This window comes from Clinocottus analis, unplaced genomic scaffold (assembly GCF_023055335.1).
Source record: "Clinocottus analis isolate CAN_PGR_092001 unplaced genomic scaffold, fCliAna1.0.p SCAF_244, whole genome shotgun sequence".
NCBI classification, from domain to species: Eukaryota; Metazoa; Chordata; class Actinopteri; order Perciformes; family Cottidae; genus Clinocottus; species Clinocottus analis.
In genome coordinates this window covers 1-15,320 of record NW_027175981.1, presented here as the reverse complement: position 1 = coordinate 15,320, position 15,320 = coordinate 1, and the positions used below count along the sequence as shown (strand labels likewise).

At 42.1% G+C, this 15,320-nt stretch overlaps 1 protein-coding gene across 1 annotated transcript; it reads right to left on the bottom strand.

Moving 5' to 3' along the window:
* Positions 1-344: 344 nt before the first annotated feature.
* LOC137794381 (protein Tob1-like) lies at positions 345-4,044 on the bottom strand. Its single transcript, XM_068591099.1, has 2 exons — positions 3,803-4,044; positions 345-2,539 (listed from the first exon to the last, which is right to left on the bottom strand). Exon 2 carries the CDS (start codon positions 2,324-2,326, stop codon positions 1,280-1,282), a length of 1,047 nt encoding a protein of 348 aa, XP_068447200.1. The 5' UTR covers positions 2,327-2,539; positions 3,803-4,044; the 3' UTR covers positions 345-1,279.
* Between the last annotated feature and the right edge of the window lie 11,276 nt (positions 4,045-15,320).

The window sequence follows — 15,320 nt, the reverse complement described above, 5'->3', positions numbered from 1 at the left end:
TTAATGCGGGCGTGTGTACCAATGTGTCGATGATACAGGCGGAGGATAGTGAATGTGTCGAGGTCTGTACTATATTGTGTAATGTTGCAAAATTCATTGGTTGACCCATTCTATTGGGAGTGAACTGTCAAAACTCTTTGGTGAGGACATAGCGATGTACCAAACAGGTGAACTGCAAATGAATGTGGGCGTATTTAGAGCAGACCTGATTCTTCTGACCCGAGGGCAGAATACTGGATCTGCCCAAGCATGTTACAAAACTCTGATACTCTGCTTAACCTCCTTTGAAACCTGTACCGACCAGCTCAACCGCAAAAAAAAAACAATGAAACTGAACAAGTGCAATTATTTTCAAGCTTTTTAATACAAACTTAATAAACTATCAGTCCCTCTTAACATGTAAGACACTGACTCCAAATACTTTGTTATACCGTGTTTTTTTTTTGTTTTTTTTTATCAAGTATTGCACAATGTAGGTACAAAATTAATATACGATTACATTTTGTCCATAATATAGCAAAAATCTTTAAACTCTTAACAGAAAATACAACTCTTATGTTTTTCAAAAAAGCAAATATTCTTAAATCCCACTACTACGGAATATTCTGTACACAATCTTTAGAATAGAGTCGATGTTTTTTAAAGATGGATTCATTTTATAATTTCAATAAAAAAAGAAAACATAAAGTTGCTGCAGCCATCACAGATCACTGGAGTAGTAAAAAGATATAAATGCAATACCATGTCGTAGAAACAATAGATACTCTGATATTTTACAAACTCTGTACTAAATTAAATTATACAATTAGAAAAAAGACCAGGAAATCCCACTTATTTGTGCCAATTTCTTGAAGAAATTGACTGTGTCCAGTTATTTTTAAATACTGAAAGAGGCCATGACTTGTGGTGGTGTTTTTTTTTTTTTTGTCTTTTCTTTATATCTTAAAACAGTCACATAAAAAAAAGTTGTGCTTGGTTGGCAAAAGAAATAACAATGATGCATGTTGAAGTTTAGGTCACCAAGCTTGGACATCTTGTACTAAAGGTATAACTCAAGGGGGCAAAGGAATTCACCCTCGGGCTCATGCTCTTAGACTCGTTACGTAGATCTTACAGCTGACAAGTCACTTTTTCTTTCTGTCATGACATTCTGTTTTTGTTTACATGTATTTGTTTCCCCCCTTGTTTACATGTTGTGTTTGTTTCCCCCCCCCCTATCACATTATCTCTGGTCGTTTCTGTGTGAAATAGTAGCTTAAGTAGTACCTTTTTATGTGTACTAGTTGGCCATAACTGGCTGGAATTGCTGGTTAGAATACTGCATGTTGTTCAAGCTGAAATTCAAGCCATCCATAAGGGACTTGTCGTTAAGGCCACCATAGGCCGCAAACACGTCGAAGGCATTGCTGTACTGCAGCGGGCTGAGGCTGAGCGAGCTGTCTCCAGGGAAGAGAGCACTCTGGCTGCCCTGGCCCTGAAGGCTGGGGAACACAAACTCCTTGGCATTGGGAGACAGAGCTGAGGGCTTCTGCTGCTGCTGCTGCTGCTGCTGCTGCTGCTGCACCCCGAGGCCCAACCCGTAAAGAGAGTGCATGGAGGTGGAGATGGCTTTCTGTTTCAGGAGACTGTTCACATTCAGGCCCAGGTTGGTGGGAGAGGTACGCGCCACCTTGTTCCCAGCACTACTGCTGCCATTGTTGTTGTTGTTGTTGCGGCCGCTGCTCTTCATCTTAGTGGAGCCGAACTTGGTGGCGGCGAAGGTGGCCGTTGTGAAGGTTAAAGGCTGCGCGGAGCGGGGCATGAAGGTGGGGCTGACTGCTGCCGAGTGGCCGAACGGAGGAGACGGTGAGGTGGAACCCGGAGAGGCTGCGTTCACAGGCTCGTTGATGGGCATGAAGACCTGTGCGTCGGGATTGAAACTGTTCTTGATCTCCTTGTCCAGATCGAGTCCCCCACTACTAGCTCCACTTTCATTGCTGTCATCGACATACAATACTTTGACTGGCCCCTTGTCCCCGATCTGATAGGACACCTCATAGGGGTCAATCCACACGCTGAGGTCCTGGGGCAGATTGTTGCGGACATCTTCGATGTCCAGCCCGCTTTCTTTGGCTGCCTTCTCCACCACAGGGTCCACCTTCTCCCCCACGTGGATACATCTGAATCCTGAGCCCTTGTATGGCTTTTCTGGGTACCAGTGTCCCTCATATTTCTGCTTCAGCTGCCTCTCCAGCTCCTCGCCGAAAATGTTAACGCGCCGCCTCGGCAGCTTGTTGTACAGGTACGAGATGATGAAGTTGAGAGCTACTTGGATTTCAAGCTGCATAGCTAACTGCCGACGTTTACCAGGTAGGTGAAGATTGGGTGTGTCTGACCTTGAACGTGTCCACTGGGTCTGCTTTGTTTATCCGTGGTTGGCAACACAGATGCTCTCCAGGCAGGATGGCGAAAGCAACCAGTATTTGGATAAAACAGGTTTCGAAAGCAAAAGTGCTGGTTTTGCAGTGAAGTGAAGTTCTCCACAGGGTATGATATTTTCCTGCAACAATTGGGAGAGGAAAAAAAACTGTTAACAATGTCACAAGTAAATGTAAAGGCTACCAAGAACAGTCATTCGGAATATAAACAAGACGGCTTCAGCTCCGTTTGACCACAACTAGTGCAGCCTTCATAAGGGGAGGGAGAGTTAATGTCCTTTAAACATTAACACCAGTGCATGTTGCTATGTTGACTGCTGGGAGCTCAAATATCTCAGGTTGACTGTCACACAACAGTCCTCCAAAGCGGAATTTCACAGCAACACTCAAAATGTGCAGCTATTGCAGAAATGTCAACACAGAGCCCACTGATCCTGGATCAGGACATATTTCTTGTTCATCTGGCATTTGCTGTGTATTTAAACGTCAGAAACTGGGTATTGAGCACGTTAACCTCGCACTAATACTCTGTAATCCTGTTACGTAATACTGGACAGCCTCCAGAGCAGGAGACAGGGAAACTAAAGCGGAGTTGTTGCATTTAAGGAACATAAACAATGCACTCAAGTGAGGAAAAGCCTTGCCAATAACGCATATAGGGGCTGGTTTGATGTGTATTGCCTGAGCTCTTCCTACATGAAACAACAATTTCGAAATGAGACTTCTGTTTTGGCAACACCCATATGTTTGGCAATTTAAAAAAAAAGAAGACGAAATACTTTAAAGTTACACCATGACGGTGGCTACAATGCAAATGTCACCAACTACAAAGCGCAATTCAAAGAAATTGGAAAGATAATCTGCAGGGGGATATTAAGCAACGCTCGTCGCCTCCCTCACGAAGCTGGCCTCGAAACAGCAACCTATAGGAGATAGCTCAGTGTTGCCAAATGGCTACAGGTCTTTCATCTTATTGGTTAAATTAAGAAATTTCACAAAATATGTCACAACCCGCTGGCTACAGCAGCCTGTATTGACGCCATTACAAATGGACAGAAACAATAAAGTACGATATGATCAGTATAAATTCACGTGCAAGTCCAACGAGTCTTTGAAGGGGGTATTGTTGTTTATTTTGCTTGTTTTTTAATACACCGGATATAAGACAAAAAATAGATACTACACACTGAACTCGCATGCACGCGCTTACACACACGCTCACTTTCTCAAACGCACACACACACCCCTCCCTAACTTCGTGGACTGACGCAGCAAATCAGCTTAGTAACGTTATGGATACAGCTATGGCACGACAGCAAGCGGAATGGAGACAATGACTTCAAATACAGCACAAGTGACAGAAAGAAGGCAGCAGAAATACTTACTTTTTGTGTAAAAAATAAAAATTCGCAGTAGTTCTTAAGTACCGTTAGTTAGTGCAAATAGACAAAAAAGTATAAATACTTTCTTCACATAGAATATATTATCAACGTTACAAAAAAGTATTCCAGTAAATGTACATTTCTGAGGATTGGCGTTTGCTTCGGTTTCTGTTTTTTAAGGTTATTTCGTTTTTTCCTCTTTCAGCAGGCTTGCAGAGTAGCTCCCGCCTCTCCGGGAGTTTCGCTACTTCGTCCCCCTCCTGTTACGGCGTTGCCTTTATTTATAGCTTTCCTCCGCCATGGGCACGAGGTAGGCGGTGATGCGGTTTCAGAGGTCAAAACAATACGAGCGGCTGCCATTGGTCCAAAGTACGAGTCCCGCCCTCAGAGTGGCGCCCGAGCTGCGCGCTGATTGGCTGAGCCGAGGTGTCATTCCGTGACATATGATTCTGTGAAACGGGGAGAGACGCCTCTGATGAGCGTTTGCGTCAGAGATAACCTAGGTCTGTGCTGACAGCGAAAGGCTAAAGTAATTATTGTAAAGACAGAAACGGCAGTATATAAATATATATCCTGTTCGACTTCGAACAGGCTTGAAACTAATACTTGTATCGATGTAAAAAGCCCTACTGTAGATGTTTTAACGGACTAAACCATCTCTATTTTCGAGGAAGCTGCATGTGAACGTCATAATCAAACAGACCAAATTAAAGACGCCATGCGACTGAACACCTTTATACCCTCCACGCGACTCGCTGCTCTTTTAAATGCCATATGTAGCCTCAAGCCATGCAATGAGCCGTTTTCGCGACTTTAATCTCATTTATATCGTACACATATACATCCTCTTGTATGTCATTCGTTATTCGCATAGCACCTTAATTGTATCGTGACGTGCCACGAACAACTGCAGAAGTTACGGTGAATGTACACGGCCCGAGAGGAGATTCCCTATAGCAGAGCATTACAGCTGGCAGCAGTGTGGGTGGTGCTGAGCGCCGTCTAGAAAACACGCGCGCTGATTGGTCTAAAACGGGGCAGGAGCTCCACGCTGAGTGGTGAGCCCGTATCTAAGGTGCTGATGTCGGCTGCGCACGTCATCGCTCGGCTGAACGCACGTTGTGCCAAATTTAAAGTGCACCAACACAAATAGTTGTGTGTTCATGATATGAAGTCACTGCTGTACAATGTCAGTGTAACTTTACATTGCTGTTTCTTTTCTTTTTAAATATATATATATATATATATATATATATATATATATATATATATATATATATATATATATATATATATGTATATATATATATATATATATATATATATATATATATATATATATATATATATATATATATATATGGAAAGGGGAACACGTCGTAGGATATATCGGACTTGTATATTAATTATGATACCACAATAATGAAATAAATACGTATTGTAACATACATGTCCCAGAATAATTATTGCATATGTTAATATTGTTATAGATTGATATGTATTCATGTATTTTCTATTTTCTATTATATCTCTTGAATTAAAAATTATGAATTAAACCATAATAAGTAAACAAATAAGTAATGTAACATAAATCTCATAGAACAAAACAGCGTTATCCTAATTCTATTATTGATTCATATTGCTTTATTATATTATATATATATTTTATTATACAAATATGGATTGATATGTATGATTGTCTTTCAACCTTTTTTTTTTATTATTTTCTATTATTATCTCTTGACAACAAGAGAGTCTTTCGTCATCGCAGCAGCTGTGCCAGTAATGGAAACGGGAGGCTGTTGGTCTGTAGGCCTGACAGAGTGGACCTTTAGACATTCCTCAAGCACTTACAGTAGGTTTGCCAAGCGCAGTCATGTGCTTGTTGTGAGCTGTAAATGTGTGCGAAAGGGCTCCCGTGAAAAGTGTTGTGCGGATCAAATAGCACATACGATAGATCAGGACGGGGCTGAGCAATAGAGAGATTATAGTTTGACATTGCCCCGTGGATTCAGAAGCACAATGTAGTTTGTCTTGGTGGAAGTGGGTGGGAGAGCGTGTTGGCTGCCAACAACGCGATGACTTCCACTGTCTTGGCCAGGCCTTCTGGCTTGTTTACTGTAAACAACACAGCACAGTCTAACGTCTCATGTGCCTTTTAAGGTAGTTTACATATCACGCAAGGCTCTTGTGCTTTTTCAGTGGTGTATAAATTGTGTGTGCATGCTTGCTTGTGGCGTTTGCAGTTTTAACAAACAGCTGTCACCTGACAGAGCAAGGTCAGCAGCCATATTGAGGCATGGTAAGACTTCTATATTGTCTTAGGGTGTAATCCTCTAATGTATCCTCCACCCAGTGCCGCTTCTGTCACTTGTGTTTATGAAGGACTGTAACACCCTAAGATCTCTAATCCCACAATCGGTCTTCAGTTGAAGTCTGCGCTTACATCCCAGGAATGTGAACGTGGGCAGAGGGAGAAATTCACATGAGTTTTTAGCGTTTTATGAAAATCCGACTCATGAGGGCTTAGTTGAGCTGTTTGTTTACACTGAGGGAATACAACATTGAGAAACAGACCATGCAGACAATGCTTTCTCTGGGAGTTTAGTAAACAGAGAAGGAGATGTGGGATGTATTGATATTTACTATTCCAAATACATGTATTATTCCAGTCTATCAAAATAAAACCATACTATCGCATGAACATTTGTCACGGGACCTCAGCCTCACAAATAAATACTTGTTGAGCAGAGGCTGCTCCTCCTTCGCAGCCCATGAGGTGCAAATATAGGCTCCGGTGATAGGACCATAAACAGAACTATGCTAAGCAGCAGATGTGTGACGGAGCATAATAGACCTCTTCCGCTTTTCTGTGAACCAATGGGGGGAAAAAAGCATTACGTTGCCAGGGGAAAAAAAATTAAATCAATGCAATGATGAGAGAGGAAGAACAGAAACACACGTGTTGGAGGCTTGTGATAGACTGTACTTCTCTCTGCACACGGTTTATGTTCAACGTTATTCAGCACTGACAGATAAACAGAAGACAAGCAACTGACAAAAGCAGAGGAGCTTTTTCACACACTCCCGCTTCCATGTCTGCCTCCTCTTTATCCCTTTTTTCGCCCCCTCACCCTCCCTCTATCCAGCTCAGGCGGAGAGCTTTTGACGTCACTGGTTGTTATTACTTAACACAACTCTGCAGAGCGCCCTGGGCTCCTCGTAATAGACAGATGCTTTGCTTTCCCTTTGAAGAGTAACTGAGGAAGTGGGGAAGACATGCAGTGAAGCAGACAGAAGAAGAAGAAGAGAGGGATAAATTGGACGCAACGCCGGCACTGAGATTAGGACTTTAATTTGGCTTTTTTAGCCCTCTGCCAAATGAGGGGATTTATTCCAAATTGAGATGTAAACAAAAGGAGGTGATGATGATGAAATACACGAATAAATACTACTCCACTACTACTTTTTTTTTTGGTTTAGAAATTAAAAAATAACCTACTTTGAGGTTTTACTTGGTCAAACCAGAACAATCTTGTACTCAAACTGACCGTCTCCTTCTGCATGTGTGATCTAACGCGCTGTCAGACGAGTCTGAGGACCAATGAGCTCGCAGGACCTCAAAACGCGCCAGAAAAAAAGAGAAAAAACCCAGGTTCCTGCTTTGCAGTTTGAGACTCAATACTGCTCTCACTACTACTGTTAGACTCCCACAGTCTATACGGTCACAGGGAAGGTACTTTGAGTGAATATTGAATCTAAAAAAACAACTCATCTTTGGTGTAACCTTCAAATGAGTACCTCGTTAGTTATCCTGCCACTGATACATGAAATGACCAGCCTGGTATAAAAACTCATTAACTAAATTTCATGAGTGACTGAGTTTTCACACCAACATTTTATGGGGTTATCAGGAATGACAAGTTGTACTTTCTCTTCTTTCTGGAACAGTCTGTGTCTGCCCATTAAACACCAGTGACCGGCAGCGAGCCACACAGAGGATTTACAGGGCAGCACATATGTAAACACGGGGGTTATGTTATCAGTTGTCACGGCAGCAGCGTGAGGAGTTTTCCTCCTGCACAGCCGCCTTCATAACCCGGCGAGGCTGTTACATAATTCATCCATTGGCAGCCCACTGGGGCAACATCAATAGATCTGTTCGCCATCTGCAGCGAGAGTATCCTAATTTGACCAACTTCATGCTGTGGAAAATGGATCATTTTGTATCTATAGTCAGTTTTGGACACACAAATATAGGGAGTGAGCCACGTAAATGTGTCATGTTGTATCTGGACAGTAATATGAAAATGAGGTATAACATAACAACCGGTTCTCTGCTGTATGCTGTGTTGTTGTGTTCAGCTGCTTCCGGTCGTTCTCCTCTTTTCTCTCACTTTGACCTTGTAGCCCTGCCCGGCAGAACGACAGCAGCACGCTTCAGCTTTAACCTCCAGGCAGAGAAAACACAACTGAGGGCTTGTACCGCTCAGTACTGTATGTTCTTGTACAGGGTTGTCACATGAAATCTTCTTAAAGCTAATTCTATTTCTCCTGATTATTCCTCATCAAATCCACCCGCTGTGACGCCATGCTTTAACAGGCAGAAAGAGGGAGGGTGCTTGCTAATGGAATAGCTCGGTATACGACGCCCTGTGCGCACCACGTCCAAGCACACACACACACACACACGCACGCACACACACACACACACGCACACACACCACACACACACCTCTCCAACCCCCAGGTCTCTTTGCACATAAACTGTCTGATATGATAGAGCGACATTTCCTGTGCCTCAAGGACATGGGAAACTAATTTAGTAATGATATGTGGATAGTTGATGGAAAGATAAAAGAAAAGTGCAGATGTATTTTTTGATTAATCTGTGTCGGTGACAAGGCAGATCACTTGGTGTGGTTTAGTACCTGGCATTATGGTTAGTGCCTTACATGTTTTTAATTCATTGCTCTCTCGAATCATTCATGAGTTTTAAATGCTGGGTGCTGTAATAAGATGCACACACACCAGTAGCTCACAGTGTGCCTATGATGTGGCTGCAGGGGTGAAGGTCTCCTGTGTGCTCTTGCACATGTTTCACATCCTTCATGACTTTTAAACAGCAGGAGTGGTTGCGCTTTGAGCTCCCGATCAAAACAGTAAACAAAGACAGACCGGCAGACTTTCTGCAGGGTTTAAAAGAGCACATTGTGTTATGAATTATTGACTGACCACAGTTATAGTATATGCAACCCAAGGATTTAAGACATGCTGTTAGATTCTGATTAGAACAACTAAATACATGCTGAAAAGAAAGGATTGGATTGTGACGCAGTAGTGTTGCTTTTCGTGGATGAAACTATCTATAAGGTCATGATGAAGGTACAATATAAAACATTTAGAGTAATAATACAGCAGCAAACTCTGTGAAGATATAGTAGGGTAACGCCTCCTCTGTGTGTGTTGCAAACCAAGCTTCTCCGTTCTTTGTTTACATAGCAACCGAACTGCCGCCGCCATTGAAGGAGCGATATGAGCACTAGTGCCATAGTTTGCTCCGTTAGCACCGTTGGCTGCAAGCTAACTCAGTCGTGCCGTGTTGAGAGCCATTGAGAGGCAATGGAAATGCTCCCAATCTCGTGTATAGCACATTTGATGTATTATTCTTGCTAAAAAGACTGACGTTGTTGCTACCACCATAATCCTGTCAGTGTGGTGGAAAAGCTATCTATGTCACATTCATTTTGTAATCTTACATGTCAAGGAACCAATTCAAGATGTGCCTTTATTGTAGTACGAGTCTTCATGGCTCTTGGAGTCTTTTCATCCGCTCAGTTTCTTCATTTTCTGTCTTTTTTTAGAAAATGCATCGATAGAGAGAACCAATGCCAGTAGACTGGCTGAGGAGGGGTAGTTTATGAATGCAGGCATCTTATATTTTTGGATTCAGTCGAGATTTTCACACCTGGCATCAGAGATGTCTTTTGAGTGTCCACCTCATTGGATTTCATTTCCCCGCTCAGTATGCAAAGAAACATGTTTTTATGAACCAGGACTTGTGCTCAAAATCAACACAAGACAGACCTCTACTCTTGGCTACCACTATTTTTGGCTTCTCTAAAACTTCCTGGCATATATGAACACCTAGTCAGTCACATTCACATTGCACCACATCTGTGGCCACATGTGTTGTCCTAGGCCCCCGCTATATGTGGCTCATGGAAATCAGCCCTGGTGCATCCAAGTGGGTACATTCACACCTGATATAGAGCTGTTTACTTGGAATTTGATCAATCAAGACACATTTTAGTGCTTAGTGTGACTCTCTGAGGTGTTGGATAAGCAATAGTCTCCAGGTTGAAAGAGTGTGGATGTGCACGAATGGATAGAGTGTGGAAAAGAGGAGAACTACAAGCTGGGAGGATACGAAGGAAGAGGGAGGGGAGAGAAGACAGTTGTGCCCCGAGGACCAGGTGTGACCTCAAAGGGATTATAAGGGAGATGAGACGGAAAATAAACGAGGATAAGAGCTGTTAAAGATGGAAATTTAGAATAGAAACATTAACATTATGGAGTAGAAGTTACTCCGAGCAGAAGTACTGTGCACATAACTTCAAATTATTTCTGTATTTGCTGGCAAGCAGAGCCGTGTTATGTTCACAAAGCAAAGTCAGCAAAATGAAGACCCCCTTGCTAACAATTGTGGTGCACATGACAAAAACTTTTCAAGCAGTTTGGAAGCGGTGTCTGCCGAGTCTGATGCACTTATCATAATTCTGATTAGAACTGACCCTGGGAAGACACTGCGTCCAATTAGGATTCAGAGAAAGGAATTAAAAGTAAACAGCAGGGGCTGTCTGCTGAGAGGTCTGCCTAATATATGAGAGGAGAGACAGAGCGAGACAACGGAGGATGAAAGAAAGAAAGAGGGAGCATAATAATCCCACTGTTGTGCTATTCAAAGGAGGGAAGTAGGGAGGCTACTCTGTATTCCTGGCTGGTGGAAAAATACTTTGTTGAATCTGTATGTTCAACTCCCCAAACATCATCTCTCAGCAGGCCACTTCTCACATGCCCTGAATGTGAAATCCCATCCAACTGTACTGACCGTATGTGCGTATGTCTACATCAGACAGCGTGTTGGGTAATCAAAGCAGATGAAGTGGTCCCGCTCCAGTGGAAAACTCATCTACCTTTAAAGGAGATTTTTTTCATTATATCGCTTTATAAAGCACCCATTATATCCTGAAAAGTTGTGCCATTTCCATAATGTCATTCAACTTGTTATCATCCATCACCATCAGCGAATTAGATGTTGTCGCTTGTCCTTTATGATCAGAATTTAAATCCATTTAATAAAAATATGGTAAAGGCTAAAGTGGCCTTCTACTGCATGTAGTCAGGGAGCTCTCTGGGCTTCTTCACAAGTAATTGTGATCTTCCATACGTTCATCCTCAGAGGCCCATATGTTATGGCCCCCTGACTGAGAATGCAGTAAATACAGTAAATGTGTGTGCGTGCGTGTGTGTGTGTGTGTGTGTGCGTGTGTGTGTGTGTGTGTGTGTGTGTGTGTGTGTGTGTGTGTGTGTGAATGCTGCATTACTTTTATGTGTTTCCATTTGATATTTGATGACGCGCAATACTGAATAATGTAGAAGTTTTTTTTAAAAGTGCTGATTCGAGAATACAAGCAGTCTCCAGAGGAAACAGGCAGTCTTTCAATATGGCTGTTAAATGTATCGTGTGTGGCCAAAACAGGCTGAGGAGATGCTATTAGTATCACTGTTGATCAGAAATAACTACGCTTTTGAACCTGTTTTTTTCCGAGGCCAAGAACAGTGTGAAATAATTAGAAGTGAACAGACAAATGTGACCATCCTAAATATAATCACACAAACTGTAGAATTTATCTTCTTAGAAATGAATGTATTCTTAAATTCACAGTAAGTTTGCTTATCCTTATCCACAAAGATAAGTTAACTAAGTTATTACCGTTCCACATCCTCAATATCTTGATGGCCAACGCTTGATTTCCCTGTTCTTTTGGCTCTGGGCATGAACCAGGGTTACAAAGCCACACAGAGAGATAAGAATGAGAACAGCCTGCCTTTTCTTTACCCGGATGTCATCTGAAACGGTTGCTCTCCTCTCCCAAAATATGAGCTAACACAACAACCGCAGACGAGACTTTACTGCCACAATAGCAGCTCATTATTTCCAGAAAAGACATCTCACTGTAATTCACAGAGCGCTTCACGTACAGAAATGTAAGAGCTGGAGGTGTGAGAGCAGTGTTCAAACATCACATTTGTTTGTGCATTGCGTCATATATAAATTAGGTTTGAACAAATTCGGTTCTTGGCTAAAACCAATGCATTATTTATGATACATCTTTCCTGGAAAGATTATACATTCAAATAGGTTCTACGTGGACTGGTGAAACGTGGCTCAGGGTATATGACTCTTTATCTCATACTTTGCCCCGTGATGCCTCTGGTTGGAGTAGACACAATGTACCACATTCACAGTCCATAAACACTGCTGGTCTGCTGCTGTGTGTGTGTGTGTGTGTGTGTGTGTGTGTGTGTGTGTGTGTGTGTGTGTGTGTGTGTGTGTGTGTGTGTGTGCGTCACAGGTGACAGGTCTATGTGAGATCTCTTGCCTTAACAGTGAGTCACACACAAACATAGTAACATGTAAACAAACACACAGGCGTGGACATACATTAGCAACTGCGCGTGACTCCCAACATCTAATGGTTGTACTTGTTTGGAAACAGATGTCATGGAGTGGCTGATGCATACTTAAAATGACTACAGCACGTTAACCTTTCCTTTATTTAGCTTCTGTCCTTTGGAGTGAAAGCAGTGAACCAATACCAGATAGCAAACTGACTAACTGACTGGCAATGAATGAGAACTAGATGGCAATAGACAACAGCTCTGATTAGTAATCTTGTGAAAGTGTGTGTGGCTATTTGAATATGTTCCTGGCAGGGATTTCACTTGTAATAACATGAGTTAAAACACTGCTCCAAACATTTTGTATTCTCCTCCTGGAACATTGTTGAATTCCCAATGGTTAGTTCAAAGTTTATTAAAATTGATGTAGCAGAACCAGAGATATTGTCCTTTGTATTCATATTCCCCTTAGCTTAAATGATCCACAATGCAACTCCAGTCCTGAAAGTTCAGTCAGAGATTTGTGTATATATTTGTCACTTACATTCCCTTTTGCTTGTGTTCTGATGCGGTTGCACTAAAAATGCTTTACATACGTAGTAATGCTAAGTTAGTTTGTCTCAAAGCTAACAATGACAAACCAAGACTGGGGCACAGAATAACTTTTTAAAAATAGATCAACTTGTTCTCCTTCACTTTTTTAAAGTCCTCACACCAATTTAGCAAAATGCCTCCATCCATCAAACTCTGTTTCCTTTGCTGTACCGGCCCCAAAACAAAGAGCTCTCAATAAACACCACAACACTCTGTTCCTCCCTGATGTTTACGCCGGCTCCTAAAGGGAAGCGACCAGCTGCTGAGCTTCACACTCAGCAACAGTCGTCTGAAAGACCAGAGGTGATTCACGACTCACTGATTCGGTTACAAACGGGAACCCTCTGATCCGGAGTGAAACACATATGGTGTCACGGAGCCCGTGCCACCCGCTACCCCTCACCCCTGGGTGTCAACCTTGTCAGTGGGACAGCCGCATCGTGTCTCTTGTCCTGACTGTTGGCCTATCATACACACAAACACACACACAAATCTTATTTTGACATAATGGTGCCAGAGATGATATCTTTGGACAACAACTGGCAACTGCTGTGGAGAAGGTGGGAGTGACTGTGAGCGTTTTTACTGCAATCTTGGTTTCAGGAGAATTTAGGGAAGTTAATTTGAAGACACTGTTGTACTGTTTATTATCTAACTGTAGCGGTGCACGGATCCTAAATTAATAACATAACAAAGAAGAGCAAATATAACTTTTGAAGATCCCTGTTTTTTTGTGCCGCTGATATTAATTGATGATCCATATTGGCAGATACAGATCCCTTTCTTGTTTGATTAGCTGGTCTGCAAGGCTCCAGACTTTTCTTTTGCGACTTTGGACTGTCCAAAAACCATTTTAAACTGCTCTAAAGTCAGTGTAAACCACCAAAAATTGATATTTTCATCTATTGTGTTTTTTCTTCATAAAAACCCACAAATGATAAGCAAATAAAATATTGTGTTTTTAGAGATGAAATCAAATCTTTTCATTATTAGTTTCAATTATGTATTATAATCTGCTTATAGCTAGTGTAAACAGCTCATAATTCATCTCTAATATCTATTTGTGTTGGTGAGAAATCCAGTTTGAAGGGGATGTTTTCACAACAACACTACATTTTACAAAACTACATTATCAGAGATCGGCGATGAGAAAAGCATGAAAGCCGCAATTTTTATTGAATATTGGCAGATAACAATCATCAGGAAAACTTGCACACACTAAAAAGCACACACTCACCATCAATGGACAGTTTAGGATCCCATGCCTTATCAGTTGTACGGGCTTGTCGAGTAGCTTTGGTTTGAACTTCTCTCTCCACCTCTCTCCTTTTGTTCATCACGCAACTTTTAATGTCCCGAGTGCGAAACTATGAACGCCCTTCCGAATAAGACATATGCTGTTATCCCCATATTTAAACGATATCCCATCTCCTTCCTCACAGCCAGCGTGTTGCTCCGCCTGCTACAGCTATTTACACTTTTGATTTTGGACCGGGTTGGACAACACTTCACTTTGTCTTTGTTATTGCTTACACATGTGCGACACGCAGGTAGATGCGTGAGACTGCTTTTCTGGGCCCAACTTGTAAGAGGCCCCGGGGTAAACACACTGGAGAGATTATACATCTCACTTGGCTTATGAATTCCTCGGAGTTCCCCAAGAGTGGCTGGAAAACATAGCTGGGGAGAGGGATGCCTGGAATACCGATGCTAAGCCTGCTCCCCCCGCGGCCGGGGCCTGGATAAGTGGATATGATTGGATGGATTTTGCTATTTCAGCACACTAACAGTTTTATTTAAGTGGCTTATGTTCACTCCGTTTTTGAGCCATCTACTGGCTCAGGTCTACGCCTCCGATGCTGACGTTATTTCTTTATTTGGCGACTTTGATACATGCATCTCAGATAAAGACGACTATAGGGGATAAGGATAACGTTTCAACTCCAGTGGGTTTAGATCTCAGCATAAACAGCCGTAAGAAATGGGTCCTTATATTCCGCGGGGCTTGTACATGTGGTGTTCTCAACAGCAAACTAAATCCTGCTAATGGCAGTTTTACATCATGGAGGAAAAGCTGTTTATTAAGTAGTATAGAATATGTTGAATGTGGTGTTATAGATGGAGATTAGCAAAAAGACAAATAATGCATTTTAGAAATAAAAGTACGTTATAGAAGTGCACAAAACCTTTTGGCTCAGTCCCTTTAGAATAAAAATACTTAGGTGTTCCACTTGATGCATTT

What these genes read in the sequence shown, in the direction of transcription:
- LOC137794381 (XM_068591099.1), bottom strand. Translation starts at nt 2,326, where the DNA reads ATGCAGCTTGAAATCCAAGTAGCTCTCAACTTCATCATCTCGTACCTG.